Raw genomic sequence first — 25,107 nt, 5'->3', positions numbered from 1 at the left:
GCACATACTAAAGAAGAAACCTACAACTTTCCTAGTTACAAAATCCTTAGGATCCAGTTAAGGACAGTGACAGACACATAAGATGTCTGGACTGGCCTTTATTATATAGCTGTACAGAAAAGGTATAGAATAAAGAATGATCTTAACCTCACAGCTTTGAATTTATTTAAAAAATTAGAATATACTTATGTATATATTGGATTTTACAATGGGAAATGATTTTTAAGTATAAAAGCAGCAGAAAGGTAGTAATGAATGAAGTATAAAAATGAGAAGCTTTTAAAAAAAATTTTTTTGAGAATTTCACATGAGTACTGTCTTTGCATTATTCTCCCACCCTTTTCTTCCTCCAGCTCCTCCTCTGTATTATCACCCCCTCAAATTCATAGCCGTTTTTTCTTTACCTATTGTCACACATATATATGATTATATAAATACAATCTGCTGAGTCCATTTAATGGTGCTCATACGTACATGCTTTTAGGACTGGATGCCTTTAATCACAGCACTGGAGAGGCAGAGGCGGGTCTAAACAAACAAACAACAAACAAAACAAACAAAAGGAGAACAGGGAGAGAGGATAATTTCTAGGGCTAGCATGGGCAAAGGTCTCATTTTCCAACACGGAACAGAATTCTGTGTGAGCTGTATAATTAAAAAACTTGCTAAAATGAGAGAAGTATTTGCAAAAACGACTGAAGTCTGAAATAGAAACAGTCTTTTCCCGTGGGAATGAAAATACTTGAAGTATATTGCTCTTGGTTGGCATTTTCCCAAAGGTTTTCCTTGCTGCGGCAGTCTTTTTGAGAATGGACTCTGTTCCACTTTGTTACAGTAACACTTGAGACACTTGTTGAATGAATGGTTCCACAAGCCTGGTAGACTGCCAGTGTGACTCTTGTTTACAGATTTTTGCTTCATTAAATAGGAAACATTAGCACAGTTCAGAAGTCAAATGACTCAGGATTGTAGTGACCCATTTCTATTCTATGAGGGTAGGCAGTCACATCTAAGTTTAACATAAAATTTTAAGAAAAGAACATTTTGAAAGATGATATACTACCTGGGGGGGGGGGGTGTTGCACATGAATGTGCAGGTGCGTGGGCACATTTGTATGCATATATATGAGATCAAAGGGCACCATACAGTCTTTGTCAAGTACCATCCACTTTTTCTTTTCTTAAGACAGGATCTGTCACTGTGATCCGACTCACTAATTATGTTTGGCTGCCTGGCCAGCAAGCCCTAGGATTTGCCTGTTTGTGCCCCTCAAAGAGTAGGATGACAGTTATACCACCATGCCTGGTGTATTAGTTAATGTTCCTTTTGCTGTGATAAAATGCGTTGACAAAAGCAACTTTGATTTATTTTGGCTCACAGTTTCAGAGTAAAGTCCATCATTTCTGGGTAGTTAAGACAGCAGGATCCAGAGAGAGCTGGTCACATTGTTTCCATAGTCAGCTTGTTGTACATCTTTCTTTATACAGCCCAGTTCCCAGCCTAGGGAATGGTGCTACCTGCAGTGGGTGGATCCTCTACCTCAGTTAATCCAATTAAAGTAATTTCCTCACATGTATGCCTAAAGATTTGTCCCCAGGTGAAGGAGGTCTTTCCACCTCAGTTAACCTAATCAAAGGAATCTCTCACAGATGTCTGTCCAGAAGCTGGTCTCCCAGTGAGTGGAGGACTTACCAAGTTGACTATTGAGATTTACCATCATGCCTGGCTTTTTCCAGGGGTGCTGGAGAGCAGACCCAGGTCTTGTTTGTGGAGCAAAAATTTGACTGAGTGAACCATCTTTTCCACCTCTTAAGTTGATTGATTTTTTTTAAATGTGTTGCTGCTTCTAAAAAATACATTGAAGATATTCTGTGGTAACCGTGTTCCATAGTCATGTTACAGGTGTGACTGACAGTTCCCAGCGAGGCCCTATTTCAAATGTTACAGTACTGAAGACTCGAGACCCCTTTAGTGGTGATGCCTCTCATCAGCATTTGGACGACAGGGCAGAAGGATCACCACAGGGTTGTGCTTGCCTTGATCTAGATAGCAGATCCTAAAACGATCAGAGGATATGAGCAAGACCCAAAACAACAGAAAAAGAGATTACCTTCAGTTCACGCTACTGAAATTGAAATCTCTTGTCATTTATGTGACTTTAGAGAGTTGGAAGGAAAAATCTTCCTCGTCTGTAAAGTGGGAAAAATAAAAGTATTTGCCCGAAATCTGTGAAGAATAATAACCAAGTATTTATGTGTGGACCCCTTAGCATAGCTCCTGAAAATTAGTATTTTATATGTATGTAAAGATGAAAACAAGGAAGAATTTATTTAATATAACTGCTTAGAATCTTATAAACTGATCCCAGATAATGACCACTACTGTGCAACGTACAATTAATTGACTAAGGATAAAAGATTTAATGGAAATTAAGTGCAACATGTTACTCATTCAAGTGTGCCCAATCTGCGACCTGAAGGTCACATGCACCAAGGCTAGCTTTGAATGCAGCCCAAGGTATTTATAGGTGAGAGAATCCTACTGTACTGCCAACAATAATGTCATTTGTTGGTAGAGTCCTAACAGATGTGACCATAGGTAGTATCCACAGGAAGAAGACAAGGACATTAGAATATGGGTAAATAATGCTAGTAGACTGGAAATGGTGTTCAGACTAAAGGAGGAAGAGCTCCTTCAGGCAGAGGCTTTGGGTGACCTGGTAAAGATTAAGAAAAATTTCCAACAGTCCTACTTTATGAAGGACTTGTAGTCACGGTTCATCTGCAGCATGGTAAGGACTGCTTCATACAGGAATGCCTCTGTCACCTTTAAATACAGAGGTATTGTCAGCCTGTTCTCACAGGAAGACAATACTGTTTCACAAGTGAGCAGTCATTAATATCTGCAGTTTGGTTGTACTAAGGATGTGATGGTAGAGGCTTTTCTAAACATCCGATTTCAATTTCATTTATAGGTACCGTGTATGATGTCAGTCATTACAATGCATTACTTAAAGTGTATCTTCAAAATGAACATAAATTCTCGCCTACTGATTTCCTGGCAAAGATGGAGGGAGCAAACGTCCAGCCAAATCGGGTAGGTAGCGGCTGTGTGGGTGCTGAGCGGCCACACCCACCTCTGCTGTTCCCCGGAAGTGTTGGTGTCCGAAATGTTAAGCTGCCCGTTTCGTTGACAGGTGACATACCAGAGGTTGATTGCTGCCTACTGTGATGCTGGAGACATTGAAGGTGCCAGGTATGGATTTCTTACAAATGTGGTTGTTTTTAGTTTCCTTTCCTTTGATTTATTATGTGTTTCTGTGTATATGTGTGTGGGCATGAGTTTGGGAATCAAGAGGACAACTTGTAGGAGTTGGCTCTGTCTGTCATGGATTCTGGGGTTCAGTTCTAGGGGTTAAAGTCCAGTTGTTAGGCTTGGCCATAAGCTCCTTTACCCGACAAACTGTCTCATCATCATCAAGTGTAGGTTTATACAAATAGATTTGCAAATTGTATAATCCTAAAATGTATCTACTTTTTTGAAAATTTATCCTTTATAAAGGGAATTATTTTAGAAGTGTTTTGATATAGTAAATTTAGAATATGGTTTTAAAAAATTGGCTGGATGGTGGTGGCGCACACCTGTAATCCCAGCACTCGGGAGGCAGAGGCAGGTGGATCTTTGTGAGTTCGAGGCCAGCCTAGTCTACAGAGCGAGATCCAGGACAGGCTCCAAAGCTACAGAGAGAGAAACCCTGTCTCAAAAAAAAAAAAAAAATGTATAAAAGGGAAAGAAATAAAAGTTGCTTTCTTAATTAGAACCGAAGTATAGATTGTTTAGATGCAAAACTATATTTACTTTTTTTTAAAAAACTATTTTCTTAGGGAGTTTTCCTTAGCTATTTAAACTGTTCATTTGCCCACTGATTCAGATAAAATTCAACTGCAATGTTTCTCTGCCTATAAAAATATTATCGCCATTTTAGCCTGGGAAATAAGGAATAGGTTGAACTATACAATCCATTTTTAACTCAATATATTGATTTTTTTTTCCCTCCCAAATGAGTCCTCATTTCCTCCTGCCCTCATGCTGGGATTGAACCTAGGGCCTCCCACACAGGTTAGGCAAGTCCTGTACCACTGAGCCACATACCTAGTAGTTCTACCAAGAGGATTCAAAACTGTTGACACCTCAAGGAATACAGTTCCATGAGAAGGGGACTATTTTTCCCGTTTTTGTTTTGTTTTGTTTTAAAACAAGGACATGTTATGCTAAACAAAAAGAACTTAGGGCCCAGTTCATAGACGCATTAGCAAGTGTCACTGATAAATGTCACTTCTCTTTTGTTGCAGCAAGATTCTTGGATTTATGAAAACAAAGGATCTTCCAATCACAGAGGCGGTGTTCAGTGCTCTTATTACAGGCCATGCAAGAGCTGGGTAATTTTCCACTGAGGCTTCGGTTTGTCACCAAGGTTTCAGTCCTAGAAAATAACTGTAGAGGACTCACAGGACATATTTATCTATTCCTCCAATCTGGTGTGAGGTGGAGCACACTGAAATTTGTTACACAAAATTTACAGTTACTCAGTGTTAAATTGGGCTTGATTGGAGGTGATTAAATTTTAAAGTTTGCTGATCTAGGAAGTATTTTTATTTTTCACAAGTGAGTAATCTACTCTGTTGTAAACCTGTGTCCCTGCACACCTAGTGTAAGAATGTGCCTTACTTAATTTTTATGCAGTTATTACATAGCGGGGTGAAGTCATCTGTAAACGTTTCAGATGCTTGTGGTTTCTGTTATTTCAGAAATATATAATCAATTTAACAAGTAGTTGTCCTTTTTAGGTGTAATTCCCAGTAGTGTTTAAAATTAATGATCTTAATAAGCTTATGCAATACATTTTAGACTGAGTAATTATATTCAGCAATCTTAGGTTTTCTTTGAAATAATTTATAGAGATATGGAGAACGCAGAAAATATTCTCACAGTGATGAAAGAGGCTGGCATTGAACCTGGGCCAGACACGTATGTGGCCTTGTTGAACGCATATGCTGAGAAGGGTGACATTGACCATGTTAAGCAGGTATGGTTCATGCTGTGTAAGTCAATATTGAAGTCATAGTGTGAACTTGTGCTACATTTTATGTGAAACAAAAATCATAGCTGTGTTTGTTTTAAAATGTCTTCTTGTAAAGAGTAATGTTCAAAGAAAATTATTAGTTGGATACTTTGATGTTGATATGTGACAGTTACTGTTGGATTAGGGTATTGAGTGTTGTTATTTTACTTAGCTTTAATACTTTTCATTTCCATTACTACAACCATCTTTAGATTCTGGAGAAAGTGGAGAAATCAGATCATTATCTTATGGACCGTGATTTATTGCAAATTATTGCTACCTTTAGTAAGGCTGGATATCCTCAGTACGTCTCAGAAATTCTGGAAAAGATTTCCTATGAAAGAAGATATATTCCAGGTACTTAAAACTTTTTATCTACATGACTTTTGTGACTACCTGGATTACTATTTCTGGGTACAAAGATACTTCTGGTACAAAGGGTACTTTTTTTTTTTTTTTGGTTTTTCGAGACAGGGTTTCTCTGTGTAGCTTTGCGCCTTTCCTGGAACTCTCTTGGTAAGCCCAGGCTGGCCTTGTACTCACAGAGATCCGCCTGGCTCTGCCTCCCGAGTGCTGGGATTAAAGGCGTGCGCCACCACCGCCCGGCCAAAGGGTACTTCTTAACAGTGGGAAATAAACATAGGACTTGTGGTCAGTACAGGTAGCTAAATATATGTTAGTTAACTGAGTGCTCCAGGATGTGGAAGTAGGAAGTCTGGTACTCTTACATATGTAGATCTATCCTTTTGGCGTTTGCAGTTCTAAGTGTTTGGTTATGCATATACCACAGGGTGTGTGTGTGTGTGTGTGTGTGTGTGTGTGTGTGTGTGTGTGTGTGTGTGTGTAGGTCAGAGAGGGCAACTCGCAGGAGTCAGATCTTTCCTAGGGTGGGACTCAGATCATACAGCTTGACAGCAAGCGCCTTTCTTTATCTGCTGCACCATGTTGCTGGCCCTGTGTTTTCATTAGTATTGATTACAGTTTAAACAGATCGCTCTGTTTAGTAACAACAGATGTCTTTATTTTCTTCCCAGATGCAATGAACCTCATTTTGCTTTTAGTCACGGAAAAGTTGGAAGATACTGCACTCCAGATTTTATTGGCATTACCCGTGTCGAAGGAAGAGAGCGGAAATGTATTTGGCAGTTTCTTTTTGCGGCACTGCGTGACTGTGAATACGGTATTCTGCCTGTTTTCACTTTGTAGAGTGTGTAGTCGGTAGTGAAATGAGGTGCTTTAAAGCGGGAACACTCGTGAGATGAGACGGGTTGTGAGCAACCGGAAACTTCCTGTTGAAGATTTCTGGGTAGAAAGGGAGGAATTAAGACTTTGATTGCCGAAGAGCTAAGACTGCATTTGCAGGCTGTCCGACTGACTCGCTGTCTTTCCCCTCAGCCTGTGGAGAAGCTCGTCGACTACTGTAAGAAGCTGAAGGAGGCCAGGCTGCACGACTCTTCTTTGCAGTTCACTCTCCACTGTGCTCTCCTGGCCAAGAACACCGGTACTGTATCCTTGCGGTCAGACCAGCATCGCAGAGTTTCTCTGCCTGCCGCCCTGACCTATTATGGGTTGTTTTTCAGCTTTGGCAAAAGCGGTGATGCAGGCTTTGAGGGAAGAAGGGCTTCCCATCCGAACGCACTATTTCTGGCCCTTGCTAGCTGGACATCAGAAGACGAAAAATGTTCAAGGTGAGCTTTGCCTTTTGTGGACTCATAATTGGTCAGAGTGATTGCAAGTAAACACACATCTGTTGGAATTCTTTAAAAGCACACTTATTTTTGAGAATTAGATCTCATGAGAAACTAGAATTGTGCTAAGAATACTAAAGTGGATACTTTTCACCATAATTTCATTTCTTAGTTCACCTCTTAAACAAATATTCAAACTTGTGAGTGTAGTGCAAACAGTTTGTCTAGCCATAGTGAAGTTATGTATAATGGAGTTCCTAAAACAGAGAGTGTGGCCGTTTCCTCTGTGGGCCAGCCTGTTCTTCCCGAGCTCAGCTCCAGGAGTTGATTACTGTAAAGTAGTGCTTGTGACCTGACAGCCTGCTGATTGAAGACACAAGTGCTCAGTCGCTCAGCTTCTTAAGTACATTGAAGCATTTAACATACTTTTCCCGGTACACATGGGATGTCTATAGGATATGAATAAAATGGAACAAATATTAAATTTTAGAGCACAGTATCTAATTCTGTGGTTTGCATTACTGGTAATCAGAAAGAGTAGTCTCGTAAAAAGATGCTTTTAACAGAAGTACCTCCCCCTTGGGGAAACAAAAATGGTCTTTTTTCATTTTATCTCACAGTATAATGTGCTTCGGAATGAGATGCAGGGTTGTTAGTGTGACACTGGGTGACAAACAGAACGCACAAACAACAAAAAGTGCTTTTAGCAGACTTTCCCGTTGCAATTTTATTTTAAATATACGGTTGTCTTCTGGCTTAAAGGAAATAGGGAAACAAGTATTCCCTAATTGTTTCTGGTTATAAAAGTCTCTAAATCCTTTTTAGAAAAGTCTTTGTGAAAACAATATGAGTTGATTAACTCTTTGTGTATCCTCCAGTTCTGAAAGCATGAAGTCCCCTTTAGCCTAGTATTTCTGCAGTACAGAATATTCACAGCATCCCATCAAACTCTTGGGCATGTTTATCTTGACCCTGGTAGGAAAATACTTTTGGTGCCTTTTGAAATGTCCATGTATCAGGTAAGTTTCCTGGTTGCACCATTTTGTAATGTCTACCCTTTGAAGTGGCTGCTACATTAATAGTTAGTGAACCTAGAAGTCCAGGGCTCTTGTAGCTAGAGTGAGCTGAGCTTGTAGAAGTTGGGCTTGTCTGCAGCTGCCTTTCCCTCCCATCTCAGAATGGAGACTTGGAGGGTGCTTTGTTGAAAGCTCACATTATATTATTGAGGGAACTGAGAGCCAAAGGGTTCAGGGACTGACCACAGATGCTGGCAGTATGTCAGGATCAAAAATGATTTCTGTCCTTTGTAATACTTTTTCCTGTCACGGCCACTCAGTAACCCTTACATTGTTTTAGGAACATTCTTACTTGTCCTTTGTGGTGATATATTGTGTAACCCTAATAAATTTGGCCTGAAGATCAGAGGACAGAACAAGCCACTAACTAGATTAAACATAGATGCCAGGCAGTGGTGGCACACACTTTTAACCCTAGCACTTGGGAGGCAGGATCTGTCTGGATCTCTGTGAGTTCAAAGCTACCCTGGACTACATGAGATTGACTCAGTCTAGGAGAGAAACAGAGTCAGGCAGTGGTGGCACACACCTTTAATCCCAGCACTTGAGATCTCAGGCCTTGCTTGGAAGCGCACACGCCTTTAACCCCAGGAAGCGATGGCCGGGCGGAGAAAGGTATATACAGCGTGAGCAGACAGGAACTAAAGGCTTTTCAGCAGAAGCCTCCCTTTCAGCTAGAGGCTTTTTTGGCTGAGGAAGCTGATTTGGCTAGAGACCTATCGGCTGAGGCTTTTTCACTGAGGCGTTGGTGAGGTAAGAGCTGGTAGCCGTGGCTTGTTTCTTTGTCTCTGATCTTTCAGCATTTACCCCAACATCTGACTCAGGGTTTTTTATTGAATTCGAGTTATAGTCCTTTGGAAATTAGACACGAGGTTTTACATTAAGGACATTATAAAATCAGGAACAAGATTTTTAAACCGGTCCACATTCTACTTGAAAAAATACAGAAGCCGCCTGTGCTTTATTGGAGGAACTGACTTGATAGTCCAAGAGAGTGTCAGTTGTCCTTCAGCTTTTAAACACCATCTGTGCTCTCTAGACCTCTCCTGGAGGTTCTGAAGGCAGGAACGTGTTCTGTGTAGTCTTGCATGTAAGTGTCAAGGGGCTGTATGCTTCTGTGTAGTTTCTGTCCTGCAGCAAGGCTAGAAAGCCCCATTCTCACTCAGGAGATGCACCTGCTCTTGGTCCAGGCTGTCCAGTGTGAAGTGAGGGGAGGAAGAGGACCCCTGGGCCTGCAGCTGCTCAGGAGTGCTTAGTAAGGGTGAGCAGAGCCTCGGAACCAGAGGTCACATGAAATTGAGCCGAGTTTTCAGTAACAGGATGATAGCGTTTCTGTTGATCGCCAACAAGACTCTTTTGAGTCCTCTTACTACCGTCCTTCTCTGTGGCAGGAAGAGAAAAGGCACCAGGTAGCCCGTCCTCAGCAAGCAGCATGAGCGGAGGAGGAGGAGCACGGGATTGGGACCACACTCTCTTTGACATAGTTAGGAGGCATCAAAAAAAAACATGGAGGGTTGAGCTGAGCGTGCCTCTAATCCCAGCAGAGGCAGAGGCAGAGGCAGCTGGGTCTCCGAGTCTGAGGGCTACATAGTGAGACCCTGTCTCAACAACAGAGAAAAGACCCTGAAGGGGGTTGTTTGTAAGGAGGCCGGCCTGAAAGTAAAAGTGCTAGGTGAGCCAAGGGGCAGAACAGAGGGCCTCCAAATAAAGTGAGTCCATCTGGTTGATTGTAGCAGTATGTGACAGACTGTCTTAGCAGGTGACAGTGGCCCAGGTAAATCCTGTCTCTTTCCCTAGAGTTTGGATGGTTTTAATTGCTAGTGTTTTGTTTTTTAGACAAAGTGCCGAGGATTTCATTTCCTCACAGATTGAGTGAATAACCAGGCTAAACCTTATGACTTCCCTTTATTTATCTCTGCCCTGCTGTGTTTTATCTCATAGGAATAATGGATATCCTCAAAATAATGAGTGAGTTGGGTGTAAATCCTGATCAGGACACATATATACAGTATGTGTTTCCATGCTTTGATAATGCAGAGTCAGTTCGAGCTGCTTTGCAGGTGGGTACAAGTGTGCTTTTAATGGCATAATTGAAGAAAATACTTTCTCCCTAACGTTTCATTGTCATTAAAAAAAACCCATTGAACAGAGAACTAAAATGGTCTTGTGTATACAGTTTTTAAGGCCCTATAAAAACACTGGTTAGTATATGTAATAGGTTTAACTAATCATAAAAAGACTAAACAGCATCGTTCTTATGTGTTGATATGACTGTCTTGATAGCTGAAGCATTAAAAAGATTCACTCCAGGGGCTGGAAAAATGGCTCAGTGGTTAAGAGCACTGGCAGCTCTTCCAGAGGACTCAGGTTCAGTTCCACACGGCAGCCCACAACTGTCTGTAACTCCAGTTGCAGGGGATCTAACACCCTTACACCAATGCACATAAAATAAAATTAAATTATTTTTTAAAAAAAGATTCACTCCTTGGTCTCATTGTAGAAACTGCAATTTTTTCTTACAAATTTTCCTAAATACATTATTACTAATATATTTATTAACCTGTATTTGAAAAAATAATTTTTGTTGGGCTTGGAAACATTACTTTCCTGTCATGCTTTTGACCCTACCAGAAGCAGCAAGGTGTTGTGAGTGACATTTGCAGAGTTGACATTGGGGGCTGGAGAGATGGCTAAGCTTTGAAGAGCACTGACCATTCTTGCAGAGGATACAGATTTGATTCTCAGAATCCAAGTGGTAGCTCATCTGTCTATAACTCCAGTTCCAGGAGCTCTGACACTTTGTTCTGGCCTCCACAGGCACTAGGCACACGTGGTACATAGACATGAATGCTGGAAAAGTCATACACATACAATAGTGAAATCAAAAATCAAAAAGAAATTGACTTGAACCATGCGAGAATTGCATTTTTTAAGCCAGTCAGTGGTGGCACACACCCATTATTCGGGAGACAGAGGCAGGCAGATGTCCATGAGTTCGAGGCCAGCCTGGTCTACAAAGTAAGTTCCAAGACAACCAGGGCTACACACACAGAGAAACTCTGTCTCAAAAAAATAAAACAAAACAAATTTACATTTTCTAATTTCAAAGCAAAGTGTAATATGCGTTTTGCCAGGAAGAGCAATAGGGCAGAAGGTACTTGCATGCTGTCCAGGTTTTTGTAAGAATGTTCCCTTCTTTGAAATAACTTCATAATTATAATCATCTTAACGTTGGGAGTTATATCTTGAGTGTCTTTTACTTACCTTCCTTATTTCCTTCTTCAGTCCGACCTTTAGTCCCAGCTCCCGAGTGCTGGGACAGTAGGCATACGTTAGCGTGTTGGGTGTTTTATCTGGGCTAGGGTCCGAGTCCAGGACTGGTGTCTGTCTGGAGATAACTGCCAGATGAGCTCTGTTCCCCAGCTCTCTGCCCTAGTTCCCAAGAGAAGCTATTGACCCTGTGCTGTGTGTGCTTACATTAGAAACGACTGGTACACAGTGACTTTCTGCACACTTCATTCTTTGTAGAAATACAGCCCCAGGTTCCACTGTTGTCTTGTGACTTGTTTTTTCAGAACTGTTGAACTCTTAGGAGAAAATTAGACCTAAGTTGTGAACTTGCGGGAATTTTGATTACACTCATTATTTCCATTCATTAAGCATTATTGGCTCAGAATCAACCATACTATTAAATGCTTAATAGACCTTACGGTATTACTGTGGTTGTTAATACTTAGCTACACATTAAAAATCATTTTTTATTAGTCTAAGATTATGACAATATTATATTTTATTCATTAATACATGGAGACTACTAGTCAGTTGGTAAGTCTATATAACTTATCCATAGGTATTTCCGTGAGATAGTCTTGTATTTTAGATGATTATTTTTTCTTAACATTTTCCTTTCATATGTGAATATGCTTAAGAAATCTCTTTGAAAGAGTAGGTATCCTATAGCAATATGTAATTCTACAAATCATTTTAATGCTTGTGTGATATTTTATTTTATAGATGCCATTTATTTTTATTCTTTGCCTTTTATTGTTTGGGTGGTTGTAATATTGTACTATATAAAAACATTTGAGCTGAATTTTAGTTCCTATACATTTATTTAATGTTGAGATGTGATAAACCATTTAGAGTTATATAAATCTGATTTTTACCATATGTGTCAAAATACCATTTTAGTGGGACTGGAGACATGGCTCGGGGGTTAAAAGAGTAAGGAGCCAGTTTGAGTCTCAGTACCCGCAATCATCCAGTTCCAGCAGATCTGACACTCTCTTCTGGGTCTCTACATGCACCAGGCATGCCTCTTATACAGACATTCATGCAAGCAAAAAAGTCCATAAACATAAAGTAAAAAATTTGTATTTCTTATAAACTACCATTTTAGTTTTGTCTTGATTGTCCTGTCCTGAGTAGTACACATGAGAACAGATCATCTGTCTTGATAATACTTACTGGGGTGTTGGCCCTTTAGAATCAAATTTCTTTTTGCCAAGATTTGGTTACTCAGCTACATATAGTTTTAGAAGATTATCTTTGAAAAAGATGATAGATTGTTTTGGTACATGGTGATAAACATATTTGAAAGCTAGGAAATTAGAATGGCATATCAAAATATTGTTAGCTGAAGGACATTACCATTGATGTATGCTTTGTCCCCAGGAAAATGAATGTCTACCTACAAGTAATAAATTTGCTCAAGCTGAAGTGAGAAATGAAGCAATAAATGGGAACCTACGGAACATTTTGTCCTTTTGTAAGTATTCCACATAAGTCCACTGAGTGCTGATTGATTTCAGTTGCTGTTGAGAACACGTACGTGATACTTCCAGAGCGAGCAAGAATGGTTCCAACTTGTGTTAGGGTCCTACTGAGAACCCAGTGTGTGGCTTGAACTTGTGGCTACTTCGGAAGTCATTTTAAAGTTGGAGGGGCTTGAAGATGCCACGGAGTTAGAGTGGTCATTGAGCACGTGCTAACCCGAGGACTGGGTCCTGTTTGTCATATGAGCTTGTAGGTGACAGGGCAGAAATCAGTCAGCATCCACTCGGTTCAGTTTTCTGAAATTGGGGTGACACAGCCTGTTGTGTGGAGATTATGGAAATCTAGTGAGGCATCTGGTCCGCTGTTCCCGGATTTGGCTAACAAAAAGCACAGCTGGTGCTTACTGAGTTGTTTGTAATGCACCTCACACCGAGTCAGATCCATTGACAGAAGGGCACAGTGAGGGTGAAGGATTTGATCAAGGTGTTCTTTGAGCTGGAAGCAAAGTCTGCTTTTAACTTGGTCATTTTCAACATATTTTAATTTAATTTATTTTTATTTTATGTGCATTGGTGCTTTGCCTGCATGCATATGTGTCTGTTTGAGGGTGTTAGATCCTTTGGAACTGAAGTTATAGTTGTGAGCTTCCAGGTGGGTGCTGGGAATTGAACCCAGGTCCTCTGGAAGGGCAGCCTGTGCTCTTAACTGCTGAGCCATCTCTCCAGCACCTAATAAATTTCTCTCTCTCTCTCTCTCTCTCTCTCTCTCTCTCTCTCTCTCTCCCTCTCCCTCTCCCTCTCCCTCTCCCTCTCCCTCTCTCCCTCTCTCCCTCTCTCCCTCTCTCCCTCTCTCCCTCTCTCCCTCTCTCCCTCTCTCCCTCTCTCCCTCTCTCCCTCTCTCTCTCTCTCCCTCTCTCCCTCTCCCTGGCTACCCTGGAACTCACTATGTAAACCAGGATGGCCTTGAACCCAGAGATCCACCTGCCTCTGTCTCCCAAATGCTGGGTTAAAATCGAGCACCATCACTTGGCTTTTCTTTTTAATGGATTAATGTTTCTTAAAGTATTTTTTTTTTTGCTGCTTTTTTTGTTAATTTTTTTTAAAGATTTATTTATTTATTATGTATACAACATTCTGCCTCCATGTAACCTTGCAGGCCAGAAGAGGGCACCAGATCTCATGACAGATGGTTGTGAGCCACCATGTGGGTGCTGGGAATTGAACTCAGGACCTCTGGAAGAGCAGTCAGTGCTCTTAATCTCTGAGTCATCTCTCCAGCCCAAGTTTTTGTTTTTTTAACATGTCCATGATATTATTTGTCAGACATTCAGATTGTGGAAAAACATTTAAAACTAAAATGTAGCAGGCTTTTTTTAGTTTATTTTGGGAGTTTTGTGAGACAGAGTCTCACTGTGTAGCCCTGGCTCACTTAGAACTTGCTGTGTAGACCAGTTGGTCTTGAACTCACAGATTTGCCCCCGTCTCTTGCCTCCCAAGTTCTGGGATTAGAGGTGTACCACCATGCCTGGCACACAGCAGTTTTGATCTTCTTAAAGTGTTAAAAGTTAAAGTTTGATTGATGTCTGTTTAGATCGTATAGGTCAAACAAAGCTTTGTAAAAGCAGATTATTAGCACTGCTGCCTGTTCTGACGTTTATAATAGTCCATCAACTAAAACTAGCTAATGCTGGTAGGGTGAGGCCCAGCCCCCAATGTTACGTGATAGTCAGAGGTTTGCTAAAGCTGGCTGCTCTGAGTATACTGAGTGTGCCTTCTACTGTATACATAACGTACGGAGGGAGTTTCCATCCTGAGAAGATGAGAACGGGAGCATTAGCAGAGGAGTGTGGCTGTGTACACCTGGGAGCTTGTCCCCCACTTGATCGTCAGTCTCTAGCTTCTTCAGACTTGCTTGTTGCTAAGGGAACAAGATATTTCTTGTCAGCAGCCATCCAGCTTGCCTGGATGTTTCTGGCCACCTTGTTAAGGAAAAACTTGACAGTATTCTTTGAAATACTATTTTAAATACCATCATTTTTTTTTTTTTAGGATTTATTTATTTATTTATTTTCTTATTTTTATTCTATGTACAGTGGTGTTTTGCCTGCGTGTATGTCTGTGAAGGTGCCAGATCCCCTGGGATTGGAGTTAGAGGCAATTGGGAGCTGCCATGTGGGTGCTGGGAATTGAACCTGGGTCCTCTGAGAGGGCAGCTAGTGCTCTTAACCACTGAGCCATCTCCCCGGCCCCAAAATGTTTTTGTAAGAAGTTGTCTATTGAATTTTGAAAGGAGTTAAAGTTGAGACCAGAGAATCCTTGAGCCTCTTCTTGACAGTCTCCCCCCTGGAGTCAGAGGTCTTGAAGAGCCACACTTGCTGGTGTCGGTCCTTGGCAGCGCTCAGGTGTGCACAGAGAATATTGCCTTGTGGGGAGGAAGAAATGAGCTCTCTTGATCGAGGTTGTGTAGGATGCAGTCTTATTTGTAGGCATGGCAAAACTCCAGGTTGCTTAGAGGCATGTGGAGTGTCCATTTTCAAGTTTCTTGAGTAATTTCATCGAGGTCATATTGTAAATGATTTTTAGATATTTTGAAGAAATATCTGAACGCTGTGAAATTAGTGGAAAAACTTAAGCTCCTTGTCCAAGGGTTTTATAATTCAGTTTCTGTGTGGAAGTAAAATTTTTATGTACATTTGAGTGAATTAAAACTAATAATGGCCGGGCGTTGGTGGCGCACGCCTTTAATCCCAGCACTCGGGAGGCAGAGGCAGGCGGATCTTTGTGAGTTCGAGGCCAGCCTGGGCTACCAAGTGAGTTCCAGGAAAGGCGCAAAGCTACACAGAGAAACCCTGTCTCAAAAAAAAAAAAAAAAAAAAAAAAAAACTAATAATGATTTTCTTTCTATGGCCTTTTAATAAGAATTAAGCCAGTATCTTATTCTTTCTAAGTTGTGTTTCTCATTCGGGACTTGCCTCTATTATTCTTTCATCCCACTCATTCTTTCATTCAAAAGCCACTTAAAGTGGAGTGTAAAGATTCAGTTAACTTGACCTCACTGTTATAATAGAGATTCCGAAAGTGCCAACAGCAGCTAAATCATACCTCTATTTTTTTTTTAAAAGCACTTTTTGTTTTTTGAAACAGTTTCTCTGTGTTGCACTTGCTGTCCTAGAACTCGATCTGTAGACCAGGCTGTCCTTGAACTCATAGATATCCACCTGCCTCTGCCTCTTAAGTGCTGGGATTAAAGATGTGCGCCACCACTGCCCAGCCAAAAAGTTTTATGACAAGGTTTACCTGAAAAATCAGGCTTAGCGATCAGCATTGAAACATTCCAAGTTGTGCACTATTAGATGCCAAGTGTGTAGCAGAGCAAGCGGGTACTCTGAGAAGTTAAGAGCAGTGGGGGCTGGTGATGGAGCAGGAGGAAGGGCTTGCCTGTTTGGTTGTGGTTAGCTGCTGCTCCTGTGTAAATGCAGACACTGGTCACGGTGGAAAAGGGGCTGCTCCACCAGGACCCATCACAGCTCCTAGAGAATGACTTTCGTTCAAAGTCATCTTCCTAATTTCCTTACTGTGCCACAGTGCCCAGTAACATACAGTTTCAGTTATGTAGCAAGGTGATTCAAGTAATTACTGTTTCTATTAAGGAATAATTGAAAACAAAGCAAAAGGCTTTAAAGAGTTTTGTTACAAATACATGTGTTGCCTCATTAAGTACTTTTACATGAGCCGTTTTACTTTTTAAGTAATGTTTCCCAGTTGGAAGGGATAAAGTAGGTGAACCAGGTCGCCAGATGATGTGTAGCTCGGTGTGGGTCGTTTTGTTTGCTTGGCCTGGGATGTTTTGACAGTCGCTTTCTTTTGCAGTGGAATCGAATGCAGTGCCTTTATCGTTTAGTTCTTTGAGACGCAGCCTAATTCTAGGCTTTCGGAGGTAAGATTACCAGCCTAAATGTTCTGTCATTGGACTGATTGCCCTTGTCCTTGTGATCTCTTGATGATGGGAACTCCTTTTGAGACAAGCGCTTACTCTGAGTTGAATTAGGTTTGGACAGCCTCTCTATTACCTTTTCTGACAAATACAGCTCTGTTCACAGAAGGAACAGTGATGTGCATGCATATTCAGATTGCTGTTTGAGCATTCAATTGTGATGACTATTCCGTGTGTGCTAGTACTCTCTTACATGTTCAAGGAAACTTAGTGAGTTTTCCTGAGTGTTAACGTTTTCTGTCGCTACACTGAGATACCGACGCAGGCGAACATAACAGAGAAAGAAGAGTTTTTTGTTGGTTTGGACCTGGCGCGGGCTTTCTTGGCTGAAGCACACGATGACACATCACATCATGATAAGAACAAGTGAGAGGGAGTGATCATGTCCTACAACAGAAAGCCACAGAGCAACTGAGGGTTTGCCCTTACTCACGTTAACAACCTATTCCGGGAAAAGGCCCCGTTGTTCCAGGAGAACTGCTGTATCCCCTTCCCAGGACAGCTGCAAGCACTGTGAGGTCTCCCCTCAGGCCACAGTGAGAAAGAGCCAAGTGTCCATCATGTGGACCCTTGGGGAAGAAACTTAAACCATACCTTAGTACCCTCAAATTTTGTTATTTTTTAGATAGTCACATACACACCTCAAAAAAAAAAAATTTCAAAAGAATAGTGGTTCTTTGCCTGCCTGCCTGTTCCATATTTCACAAGTTACAAGTGCGGTTGACTTGCTTTCTTCTGTTCTTGCTGTGCGCATAGATACACATGTGCTTCTTTTTTGCTAACTACTCTAAGTTGTAGACATCACAGCACTGGACGTTGCAGCATGTATATTTTTACCCTAAGGTGTAGTATATTGTCATCTGGTTGACATAAGTCTGTGCTCGAATGTTCCCGTTTGAAATTGACCCAGTGCCATTACTCAGTGTGCAGAGGCACTTGCTGCCAGGCCTGGTTATCTGAGTTTAGTCTCCAGGTCCCACACGGGAGAAGGAGAGAACCCAAGCTGCCCCCTGACTCCCCCCACCCCCTCGCATTCATGTTTTGTCAAAGCTGGGTGTGGTGGCTGCCACTGTACCCCCTATGCTTCCGAGGTGACAGACAAATCCCCAAAGCTCATGGGCTGGCCAGCCTAGCCCAGTCAGTGAGCTCCGGTTCAGTGAGAAACCTTATCTCACAAAATACGCTGGGAAGGTGACTGAAGAAGATTCCTGAAGTGGCCTCTGGCCACTACACACATCTGCGTGTGCACCCATTTGCACTTGCACAAATAAGTGCATACCTACCGCGCACACACTTTAAAACAAAAGATAAATCTGAAAAAGTGAGATGGCTCAGTGGGCAAAAGCATTGGGAATCCTGGTGGCCTGAGTTCATATGTTGTTGTTCAACCACCAAGTCCATAGGAGTTGTCCTTTGACCTCCCCATAGTGCCCACCTCCTACACATCTGCACATCTACACAGTGATGTTAGGATGTCAGGTGTTTCAGAGCATAGGCTATAGTTGAACAGATAGAACTGCAATAGAACCAGGTTTTTAAGAAGTAACTCATACTGTGCTAATCAATTAATTGTATTGACATTAACGTTGTCCTTCATGAAACTTCAAAGTTACGGATATTTCTTTTGATTTCAGTATTATTGTCAGTATATATTTCCAAACTGCAGACTTGTGGAAGTACTTGGACCATAAAGCTAAGGCCATCTGATGGGGACAGACTCCTAAAGGGTCCTAGGGCAGTGGACTGAAGTCTCAGAGCTCCTGCTGCCGCTGTTTAATGTGTCACTATTAAAGGCTTTGCTGTCAGCGGCTTGTGGTAGATACAGTACAATTTTAGGTTGGAGTTGCTTTATCTATAAGAGTATGGGTGTGGTTAGAGGCATTTGTAACTTGGGGTCATTTTTTCACCTTCCACTTCACCCCAAAACTAACAAAAACCAAAATCTATATGAGAGTAATTACAGTCCTTTACGTCAGCATTAATATAGCCAAGTCTTCTATTTGTGGTCAAAGTGAATAGTAGCATATTTTACAATCTCTCAGAACATTCCATATAGGAGTCAAGCCACCTGTTGTGTGTGCTTTTGAGTGTCATGTTGTATGTGAGCAAATTTAGGGTTGTTTTTAGTAACTGGGACGAAACAACATGACTTGACATTGGCTTATAAATGGATCAGCCATGCTCTTGCCGATAGGGTCCTTGTTCTCATAGGAAGTACCTTACACTTACTAAACATAAAGGCTCATCAGAAGTGACTAGGTCCCCAAAGAAAGTTCATCAGAAACCCAGGAAATTACAGATCTAAGTCACTTTAGATAAGCCCACAGGAAATTTGGATACACATCTTATTATTATGCAACTTTAATAAACCTTCTTAGTAGTTATAGTAGGTCCAGGGCCTAACTGGGCACTTGTTCCTAGCATGTTCAGGCAGTAAGGTATTTGGCTCAGATTTTCTTAAGTTCCTTCTGTTGTTGTAAAATACCGTGATCAAAAGCAACTCGAGCCGGGCGGTGGTGGCGCACGCCTTTAATCCCAGCACTCGGGAGGCAGAGGCAGGCGGATCTCTGTGAGTTCAAGGCCAGCCTGGGCTACCAAGTGAGTTCCAGGAAAGGCGCAAAGCTACACAGAGAAACCCTGTCTCAAAAAACCAAAAAAAAAAAAAAAAAAAAAGCAACTCGATCAAAAGCAACTCTGCCTTTGAGAATTTATTTCAGTCCGTCATGAAGAGATCTCAAGCAGCATCTTGGAGCAGGAAGTGAAGCAGAGATCATGGAGAATGCCATTTACTGACTTGCTTCCCATGATTTGCTCAGGGGTGGTACACAGTGAGCTGGGCTCTTCCATATCAGTCATCAGTCAAAAAAAAAAAAGTCCACAGTTTGCCTCTGGGCCAGTCTGATGACATTTTCTCAGTTGTTTCTCAATTGGGTTTCTTCCTTCTTAGAGGACCCTGTCTTGTGTCAAGTTGTCAAAAATCTAACCAACACACTTTTTAAACTATATCATTATTATTGGGTAGGGGGCAGTGCATGTGTAGAGTTCGGAGGAGTTGTCTTTTCTCCTTTCACTGAGTTCTGAGGACCAAACGTGGGTTGCAGGCTTGTAAGCCCTTTGCCTGCTGAACCCTTTTGGTTGTTCTTGTCTATCTCCTGCCCCTCGGGTCAGTCTTCTGAAGCCCGTGCTGGCCGTAGCTTGCTGTGCAGTTGAGGATGGCCTGGAACTGTGATCCTTCTCCTCCTCAGGTGCACAACCCTCCCAGGTGATGTGGGCTGCCAGCCCTATCACATGACCACTTTGAAAACCATCACTTTCTCATATCTTTGGAGAGTAGTGTTCAGTCAGACGCTCCCGAAATGGTTGTTCAAAGGTGCCTATACTGACCACGCCTGCTTCGAGGACACACTTATTTACCCGGCAACATTCTATCTGGACCTTGTTAGACCAGTTAGGGAACAGTAAATACTTTAAACATGCTGTCTTTTTAAAACAAGAACACCAGAATTGATGTGTGTGTGTCTGTATATAGTGTCCCATTTTATAAATTGTTTAATAACATGCGTAGGCAAAGACACTTAAGTTTAAGTCATTTAACATGGCTACTAGAAAGGAAATTTTTTATTATAAATTTTCTTTAAAATAAAGTTATGTAAAATGTATTTTGTGGCCTCAGAACATAGCTCAGTTGGTAGATTAAAGCATGCATGTTTCCCTGGGTTCAGTCCCCAGCACCGCTGAAATGGAGCAAGATGACCTGTGCCTGTGACCTCAGCACTCTGCAGGTGGAGGCGGGAAAACCAGGAGTTCAACACAGCCTCAGCGCCATAATGAACTTGGGCTATGGGATCCTGTCTTCAAATAAGGAAATAAACTACATTTGGAAGTTGAGTTTTCTATCAAATCTAGGATGAAGTTGTGTGTAGAATGTGTAAGACATTGCTTTACTTTTATCAACAATAGAAGAAAGTTTTGGTGAACAAGCAGAAAGTGTCCCTTGACTGTATAATTGAAAATACTTCAAAGTGTTGAGCCATTGCCAGGATGCAGATACGGCACTGAAGCCAGCACAGACGTGGCCAGGGACAGTAGCACGTTTCAGAGATGTTGGAGAACTGGCTAGGTGGCAGGCCAGCGTTTCTTACAGAAGAGCTCTGTGGTGAAGAGGGGTTTTCTGACTTGTTGGCAACACTCTGAACTTGGCAGTTAAAAGTCTGTGCTGTTAGGGATAGTTGCCTGCCATATGTTGAAAGGAAAGATCAGGTTTTGGAACTCAAAGCATTTCAGACCAACATTAGTCCCACTGGAGTCTTCAAGTTAATGCCAGATCTTCAAGTCCTTTTTGTAAAAAGTTGGTGTCGGTGATATCTTGACCTCACCAGAACTGAGAGCTGGAATGAGATGTTTGCTCTAACTACTTCCTCATTGGTATAGAAAATGAAATAATGTGCCTCACTGCTACTCCTCTTGGCCATGAGAAAGTCTGTGTCTGTTCTAGCTCCCTTTCTGTTTTTACCATACAAACTCCGAAGGAGGCTCTGGTAGACAGCTGTGAGCAGCGCTGGCTGAAACCCAGAGTAGCATGTCATTGTCACCCAGCCATTTCTGACTCCGTAACTCCAGGAACAGAAGCAAAATGTTAATGTTTTGTTACAAGTCCATTTTCCCTCTAGAAAAAGCTTGCTTAAAACCTGCAGTCAGTCCTCAACAGAAATGGTGCCAGTGTGTTTTTCAAACCCATATTCTACCTTCTCAGAAACTTATTTTCTCTGTAGACAGAAAAGAAGCAAGAATTAGTCGTTAATTTATTATACAGCGAGCGTGCCAAGGTTCATATATAGCCATCTTATCTGGGTCAGAATGAGACCAGTGTTTTATTAGTTGTGAGGACTTGGGGAATTTCTGTTGCACTTGTTAATGTGAGTTGTATACATTGTTATACGTTCAGAGGAGTATCTCAAAATTGAATCACCATATAAAACAAACACACACCTGTCCCCTACAGAATGTCCATGGTTCTGTAAGTTCCTCTATATGTCCTTCCTCATTACCATGTCTTCCTGAAGCTCACTGCTGTCCTGACATTGATGCAAGCCCTTCCCCTGAGTTTCTCTATCATTGTGCCATTTTACATATTCTCAACAACGTACTTAATTTTGAACGACTAAACAGAAGCCTGGTCATACGGAGAAAGCAATAGTCTCCCTGGAGACTCATGTGAACATTCTCTGGGCAGGTCAGGCTTTTGCTTTTCTAAAAGCCTGTAAATGCCTCTTCCAGGGAAGTCAGTAGGAAAGGTCAGGGGTTAGTCCTGAGACGCATAGGGATCAGTATATGTGGGGAACCTGTGACTAAATATAGGCTCACTATGGCCTCCCTCATACATTGAAGAAAATGCTTCTGTGGATGTTGTCATCAAATTCAAGTGCATGGCATGGAGAGGTAAGGAAGTATTGTACCAGTTCATGATCGACAAATAATTAGACGCATCAGTACCTTACGCTAAAAAGATGTATAGGTGCCTGGTGCTGGTGGCCTGTGGTGTAGACCCGTTATGTGCCCAGCACAGTGGTTCCCCCCCCCCCCCAAGACCTTTATCCTGAAGGTTCTCTCTGTTTGTCCATGTTGGATCACTGCAGCCACACCCGATGTTTTTTCTTTATTCGTGTTTAATAGAGGCTATCCTTTAGTACCTTCCTGCAAAGCAGACATTCTTAACACTGTAACATGACCACAGAAGCACTGTCTTCTTCACTTTGAACTGGATATGTACTGCTCTGGACACTTGAGTGTAGAACTCAGCAGTCATGGTGAGCCAACACTCATTGGTTGACCTGTTTTGAGAATGGTGTTTCATTTAAATAGGCCATATTTGACTCTTGTTTTTTTCTTTCTTTCATTGAATTGTTTTCAGATTTTATAATACAAAGAATCCATATATATTATACTCCAGCATTTAGTATTTTGTCTTGTCATTTTTACTGCCTCTGCATGTGTTTGTATATATGAAAAATAGGTCTATATGAGATGGACGTTTTCAGAGTTATTTGAGCTTAATTAGCACTATGACCCTCTACCATTCCATATTTCAGCATGTAATCAAAAAGGATAATCTTATGTAACCTCAGCACAGTTAACATTTAGGAAGTTAAACATTGCTGGGCTACCTTTAGCTAACATAGTTTATGTCCTTTTCCATATTTCATATTTCATCCCCTTTTGTACAAAGTCCAGTTCAGGGCTAGCTGTTAGTTGCCCTCTATTTTCAATTTTCTCTATTCTGGAATAACTTTGTCTCTTACGACACTAGCTGTTTTTACAGAATGTACTTCATAGCAGTTAGTGGTTCCCCCGTTAAGCTTCTGGGTGTGTTGCCCTGCTAGATTGCCTTTTCAGGGAGTTACGTCCAAAGGCATAGATATAGATAACCGTTAGCACCCCAGGAGTGATGTTAGTCTTGATCACTCAGTCAAGGTAGTTGCTGTTTTCCCCTTTGCAAGTAAGTCAGATACTTGGGATACATGCAAATAAACCTTCCTTTTAGACTTGGACCCCAACATGTAGAGGTGGCTTTTTAATGGTTCCTTCCTATCCAAACCAAAGTTTATTTTGAAAATTTTAAAATTTATTTCCTTGAATAATTCAATTTGATATTTATTTACTTGTTAAAGCAGTGATTTTTACATATTACATAATATAATTACTGATATATTTTGATATAAATTAGTTTTCGAACCTCTGAGCTTATTTTTAATCCTTTGCTGCCCTCTGCAGGTCTATGGATGTAGATCTTTGGAGCAAGGTAAGTATTCCTAATACTGCAAACCATAATGTGATGTATGAAAAGCCATCAGGAGCAAGTTTTAATAGCTTCACACATTTCTGATATATTATTACAAACTAATGGGTTAAAGTTAAAAGTCTTGATATTGGTAGTTTTAAAACAGCAGGAAAAATGTTATTCAAGTAGTCTTTGACTTAATCTTAAATTCTTACTAAGATTTTCATCTTTCAAAACAAAACTTATAAAATTATTGTGGTGGCATTTGAATGTACAGGCTTAGTAATTTTTTGGGTGGTGCTTCACATTTCCTGAGTGAGTGTTCATTCACTGAGCTTATCTCTAGCCCCGTTTTCTGGATACATCCATGTGTACTAGTTTATATGTATTCCTATATGTAATGGTACATAGACCAACCCACTGCCTTTGAAAGAGGTCAGCTGGTTTGTATGCCTGAACAGTTCATGATTTCATGAAAAATTTCAGTCCAAGAAGATCAGAATACAAACTCAAATTCACAGTTTAAATTTGTTTTGTTTTATATGTTTGGTTCCAGGATTGAACACAAGGCCTTACATATGCTAGGCAAATCAGGCCCAAGTATTTTTTTTTTTTAATGTATTTTGAATCAGTTCTCTATCTAGTTTTACTACAGCTACCATTCAGACTTTATACTTAATTTAGTATATAGTTAGGCTATATGTAGAAACAGTTCATTGACCAAAGAGACTTCATTGGTTTATTTATTAAATGGGTGTTCAAATTTGTTACTATATACCACGCCTGTCTCACACCTTTGTGCAGCTCAGTTTCTGTAGAATTGACTAGTGGTCTTTGTGTGTGTTGCTTAAGGACAGTCTGTAGAAGGCTGCTTTTCTTTTGAGTCTCCTACCCTTTGGATTTCTATTAAGTGAAGCATGTCATGATGGCATAGGATCAGTTTTGTCCAATTTTCCATCTCAGCCAACAGATGATACAAGTAACTGAAGTTTGGCTTTTATTAACACTAATTATGTATGCCAGGATAAGCTCAGCTGTAGACTTCACATGCTAGTCCTGACCCTTACCGTTTTTGGACAACTACTGTGTGCTTCTGCTGTCTTCAGCCTGAAGATTTGTAGGTTCAAGTAGGGTTACAAGTCAGTACCATAGGTCTATATTAATTTTGATTATAAAGTGTATTCTTGGATTTTTAAGTTAAAAATTGGTCATAGCATTAATGCTGAAAAATTAATTTGTGTATGGTTTTAGTGTTTGTGAATTGAATTGCTAAGAATCTGAATTCAAACACATTTGAGTCTTTGACTCATATTTTAAACTCATTAAGTGAATGAAAAAAATGTCACTGAGAAATAAAAAGTACATATTATTTTCTGGTCCAGCACATTTTACTTACTATTTCCCTGGTATTTCATTCAAAAGGGGGACATTTGATCCAGTTTGAATGGACTATAAACACTAATGAGAAATAATACTTTACAGTCCTAGCAGATTTTCTGGTTAGCAGAATAACTTTTGAGTATTTAAATTCAAATTTAAACATCACTTTAGCACTTTGTGATGTTTCATAAAATATTGCAGTTTTCCTTCGTGTTTTTTTTCTTTTCTTTTTTCTTTTTTTGGTTGTTTTTAGAAGACAAACCTATTATTTAAAAGCAAAATGATCTCTGTGA

General features: G+C 40.8%; 1 protein-coding gene across 1 annotated transcript in view; it reads left to right on the top strand.

Annotated features, from left to right (window-relative positions):
* Window positions 1-25,107, top strand: part of Lrpprc (leucine rich pentatricopeptide repeat containing) — a 90,165-nt gene that overhangs the window by 14,793 nt on the left and 50,265 nt on the right. The window contains exons 4-15 of the mRNA XM_006986513.4: window positions 2,976-3,097; window positions 3,198-3,256; window positions 4,354-4,440; window positions 4,961-5,087; window positions 5,336-5,480; window positions 6,158-6,303; window positions 6,519-6,624; window positions 6,704-6,811; window positions 9,829-9,947; window positions 12,562-12,655; window positions 16,533-16,599; window positions 23,428-23,455. Coding sequence (XP_006986575.1) covers window positions 2,976-3,097; window positions 3,198-3,256; window positions 4,354-4,440; window positions 4,961-5,087; window positions 5,336-5,480; window positions 6,158-6,303; window positions 6,519-6,624; window positions 6,704-6,811; window positions 9,829-9,947; window positions 12,562-12,655; window positions 16,533-16,599; window positions 23,428-23,455 — 1,208 coding nt within the window. The remainder of the gene's footprint in view (window positions 1-2,975; window positions 3,098-3,197; window positions 3,257-4,353; window positions 4,441-4,960; window positions 5,088-5,335; window positions 5,481-6,157; window positions 6,304-6,518; window positions 6,625-6,703; window positions 6,812-9,828; window positions 9,948-12,561; window positions 12,656-16,532; window positions 16,600-23,427; window positions 23,456-25,107) is intronic.

The sequence above is a fragment of the Peromyscus maniculatus genome, chromosome 22, assembly GCF_049852395.1.
Source record: "Peromyscus maniculatus bairdii isolate BWxNUB_F1_BW_parent chromosome 22, HU_Pman_BW_mat_3.1, whole genome shotgun sequence".
NCBI lineage: Eukaryota > Metazoa > Chordata > Mammalia > Rodentia > Cricetidae > Peromyscus > Peromyscus maniculatus.
This window is presented reverse-complemented; position numbering and strand designations above follow the sequence as displayed.